Raw genomic sequence first — 4677 nt, 5'->3', positions numbered from 1 at the left:
TTTGAGAGGAGTTTCACTCTTGTTGCCCAGGCTGGAGTACAATGGCATGATCTCAGCTCACCGCAACCTCAGCCTCCCATGTTCAAGAGATTCTGCTGCCTCAGCCTCCCGAGTAGCTGGGATTACAGGCATGCACCACGATGCCCTGCTAATTTTCTATTTTTAGTAGAGACGGGGTTTCTCCATATTGGCTAGGCTGGTCTCAAACTCCTGACCTTGTGATTTGCCCACCTTGGCCTCCCAAAGTGCTGGGATTACAGGCGTGAGCCACCATGCCTGGCCTTTCTTTTTCTCTTCTGACATTGATATTTTTGAAACATTCAGACCAGTTGCCTTGTGGCTTATCCTTCAATTTGAGATTGACTGGTAGTTTCCTCATAATTAAGTTGAGGCTATACATTTTGGGCAGGAATATTACATAAGTGATATTGTATTCTTAGCCTCTCTTATCAGGAATCATAAGATATCAGTTTGTCCCATTGTTGGTGGTCACTTAGCTACAGTGTTATCTATTATGTAGAAGTATTTTTTTCCTCTTGCAGTTAATGAATAATCTGTGAGGAGAAATTTTCAGGCTGTGTAAATATACTCATTCCCAACAAACTTTAACTCAATGGTTTTAATATTCCTGGATGATTCTTTTCTAAACAAAATATTACTATGATGGGTGCAAAATCGTGATTTTCTAACTGTGTTATTCCTTCTATATTTACTAGTTGATGCTCTATTATAAAGAAAAGCTTTCCTATCATTCTTATTATTTGTTTTTTTCTTTGTTTAGTGTCAAGGGCACTGGTGGATTCTTAGGTTTTTTTCCCACAGTGTTATAATCCAGTACTTTTTTTTTTTTTAGATGGAGTCTCGTTCTGTCACCCAGGCTGGAGTGCGGTGGCACGATCTTGGCTCACTGCTAGCTCCACCTCCCAGGTTCATGCCATTCTCCTGCCGCAGCCTCCCAAGTAGCTGGGACTACAGGCACCCGCCACCATGCCCAGCTAATTTTTTTGTATTTTTTAGGAGAGACGGGGTTTCACTGTGTTGGCCAGGATGTTCTGCCTACCTCAGCCTCCCAAAGTGCTGGGATGATAGGTGTGAGCCACCGTGCCTGGCCTTTTTTTTTGAGAGAGAGTTTCGCTCTTGTTGCCCAGGCTGGAGTGCAATGGTGCGATCTCGGCTTACTGTAACCTCCGTCTCCCGGGTTCAAGCAATTCTCCTGTCTCAGCCTCTCAAGTAGCTGGGATTACAGGCACGTGCTCCCACACCCAGCTAATTTTTTTGTTTGTTTGTTTTACTTTTAATAGAAACGGGGTTTCACCATGTTAGCCAGGCTGGTCTCGAACTCCTGACCTCAGGTGATCCGCCCACTTCAGCCTCCCAAAGTGCTGGGATTACAGACGTGAGACACCACGCCCAGCCTAATTTTTTGATTTTTAGTAGAGATGGGGTTTCACCATATTGGCGAGGCTGGTCTCGAACTCCTGACTTCATGATCTGCCCACCTCAGCCTCCCAAAGTGCTGAGATTACAGGTGTGAGCCACTGCACCCGGCCTTATTTATTTACTTTTGAGATGGAGTTTCACTCCTGTTGCCCAGGCTGGAATGCAATGGTGCGATCTCAGCTCACTGCAACCTCTACCTCCTGGGTTCAAGCGATTATCCTGCCTCAGTCTCCCGAGTAGCTGGAATTACAGGCACCCACTACCATATCCAGCTCATTTGTATTTTTAGTAGAGACGGTGTTTCACTATGTTGGTCAGGCTGGCCTCAAACTCCTGATCTCAAGTGATCCATCCACCTATGCCTCTCAAAGTGTTGGGATTACAGGCGTAAGCAACTGTGCCTGGCCACAAATAGTTTTTTAAAGCAGAGATACAGTCTTGCTATGTTGCCAGCACTGGTCTGGAACCCCTGGGCTCAAGTGATCCTCCCATCTCAACCTCCCAAAGTGTTGGGATTATAGGTGTGAGCCACTGTGCCACCTGATGGAGTATTTTTTTTTTGAGACGGAGTCTCACTCTGTTGCCTATGCTGGAGTGCAGTGGCGCGATCTCGGCTCACTACAAGCTCTGCCTCCAGGGTTCACTCCATTCTCCTGTCCCAGCCTCCTGAGTAGCTGGGACTACAGGTACCCGCCACCACGCCTGGCTAATTTTTGTTGTATTTTGTTAGCCAGGATGGTCTCCATCTTCTGACCTCGTGATCTGCCCGTCTCAGCCTCCCAAAGTGCTGGGATTACAGGCGTTGAGCCACTGTGCCTAGCGGCTGGAGTATTTTTTTTTTTTTAGTTACAGAAATGGTGACATTTGCCTAATAAATATTTGAGTGTGATAACATTTTATTCTATAACCACAATACTATTATGTTTAATACAATTAGCAATAATTCCTGACTTGGATGTCATCTCCAGCCCATTTGTAGACTTGGTTCAATTAAACCAGGAAACAAGTACAATCTCTTCATGTGTTGCTTTTGGTTGTTTTGAGCCCCCACCTTTTTTTCTGAGATAGGGTCTCACTCTGAGTGCCTGCCAGGGTGCTCCTGTTGCCCAGGCTGGAGTGCAGTGGCACGATTTTGGTTTACTGCCGTCTCAACCTCCCAGGCTCAGGTATTCTCTCACCTCAGCCTCCTGAGTAGTTGGAACTGCAGGTGTGTGCCACCACACTTGGCTTTTTGTTTTTTTTTGGTGGGGAGGACAGAGTTTCACTATGTTGCCCAGGCTGGTCTTGAACTCCTGGGCTCAAGCGATCTGCCTGCTTTGGCCTCCCAAAGTACTGGGATTATAGGCGTGAGCCACCACACCTGGCTGCAATGTCTTTTATGATGGAAGGCAGTCACCCTCCATCATCTCTCTAACATCCTGTTGGTTACACAAGCTGGGAGGGGGCTACACAACCGTGTGAATACCAAGAGGTATGGCTGGCGACCATCCTGGAGGCTAACTATGCCTCTCTCCTGGGTAAGCGCAGGGATGTGGGGTGGAGGAGGGGAGTCTCTGAGGGTCCATGACAGTCATTCATTTATTCATTCATCATTTACTGACTGCCAGTGATGTGCCAGACCCCAGGGAAATGTCTAGAGGAGTCATACCCCTTCCGCAATTAGTATAGTGTCGTAGACCGGAAGGAACAGTTGGTCCAACGAGAGTGCTACATGGTTCTTGCAACTGAGGTGGCTGGACTGACCCAAAGAGGTTAATTTAGGTTTAGAATCAGGTAGCTCTGGGTTTGAGTCCCAGCTCCACCATGAGCAGCAGCGTTTCCTGAGGGAAGTAGAATAACCTCTCTGAGGCTCAGTGTTCTCCTCTGTGAAATGGGGATCAATTCATGTATTGATTATGTATGGGGAAGGTGCCCAGAGTAAGGCCCTGTATGTGTGTGTGTGTGTATAAATATAAATACATATATATATAAATATATAAATACATATATATATATAAATACATATATATATATACACATATATATACACACACTGCAGCTTCTTCCTTCCTCTCTTGGATCATTTGCTCTAGGGGATGTCAGCTGCCATGTCATGAGGCCACTCAAGTGGCCCTAAGGCAGAGTCCATGGGATGAGGAACTGAAGAGTGTTACCAACACCCACGTGAGGGAATTTCCTTTGAATTGGCTCATCCAGCCTCATTCGAGCCTTCAGATGAGACCAACCCTGGACGACATCTTGACTGCAATTTCATGGGAGACCCTGAGCCACCCAGCTAACCTGCTGGGTCACTCCCAAATTCTTGCTCCTCCTAAACTGAGACCGTTTGTTGTTTGCAGTTGCTAAGTTCTGGGTTAATTTGTTAGGAAGAAAGTGAAAATCAACACAGGGGCACTCACCTTCATGTTCACATCCTTGCTGAGTTCCTCCACAGCCTTTTTCCAGTTGTCCTCGTGTATTGTGACCTTGAAGAGCATGCCCTGAATCATCTCGTTCATCCCCAAGGCCACGGTCTCCAGGTCAGCTCGGCTTGCCTTGCCTGCCAGGGCGCTCCTGTCGGCTTTCTAGGGAGACAGGGAGCTCAGGGAGGTGAGGCTGCTGGGATGGAGGAAGGCAAAGCTGGGAGACATCACACCCCTTGGGTCTGGTGCTTCTAGTTTGGGACTCTGGACTTTTAGCCTTGGCTTAAATGCAACCCTGGGGTCTATGTGGATTCAAACATGATCTTGGGATCAAAGCCAAGGTTTTCCTATAACAGGGAAGTTGATGTATGATTTTATTATTATTATTATTATTATTATTGTTGTTTTTGAGACAGGATCTTGCTCGAGGTTGCCCAGGCTGGAGTGCAGTGGCACAAGCATAGCTCATTGCAGCCTCCACCTCCTGGGCTCAAGGGATCCTTCCACCTCAGCCTCCCGCATGGCTGGGACTATAGGTATGTTCCACCATGCCCGGCTAACTTTTAAATTTTTTTTGTAGAGTTGTGATCTTGCTATGTTTCCCAGGATGTTCTCAAACTCCCGGCCTCAAGTGATCCTATCATCTCGGTCTCCCAAAGTGCTGGGATTACAGGAATGAGTCACCCTGTGCACAGCTGATGTATGATTTTCAAGTTCACATAGAAGTGTTAATAATCCTCAATTGCGGCCGGGCGCGGTGGCTCAAGCCTGTAATCCCAGCACTTTGGGAGGCCGAGACGGGCGGATCACGAGGTCAGGAGATCGAGACCATCCT

The 4677-nt window shown here is 47.1% G+C and overlaps 1 protein-coding gene across 1 annotated transcript in view; it reads right to left on the bottom strand.

The window, feature by feature from the left end:
• Positions 1–4677, bottom strand: part of LOC105525636 (chromosome unknown open reading frame, human C16orf96) — a 47350-nt gene that overhangs the window by 9397 nt on the left and 33276 nt on the right. Inside the window, exon 9 of the mRNA XM_011961336.1 lies at positions 3840–4004. Within this exon, the coding sequence (XP_011816726.1) occupies positions 3840–4004 (165 nt within the window). The remainder of the gene's footprint in view (positions 1–3839; positions 4005–4677) is intronic.

This window comes from Colobus angolensis, unplaced genomic scaffold (genome assembly GCF_000951035.1).
Source record: "Colobus angolensis palliatus isolate OR3802 unplaced genomic scaffold, Cang.pa_1.0 Scaffold55, whole genome shotgun sequence".
Classification (NCBI taxonomy): Eukaryota; Metazoa; Chordata; class Mammalia; order Primates; family Cercopithecidae; genus Colobus; species Colobus angolensis.
The sequence above is the reverse complement of the archived record's forward strand: the minus strand, read 5'-3'. Positions and strand labels throughout refer to the sequence as shown.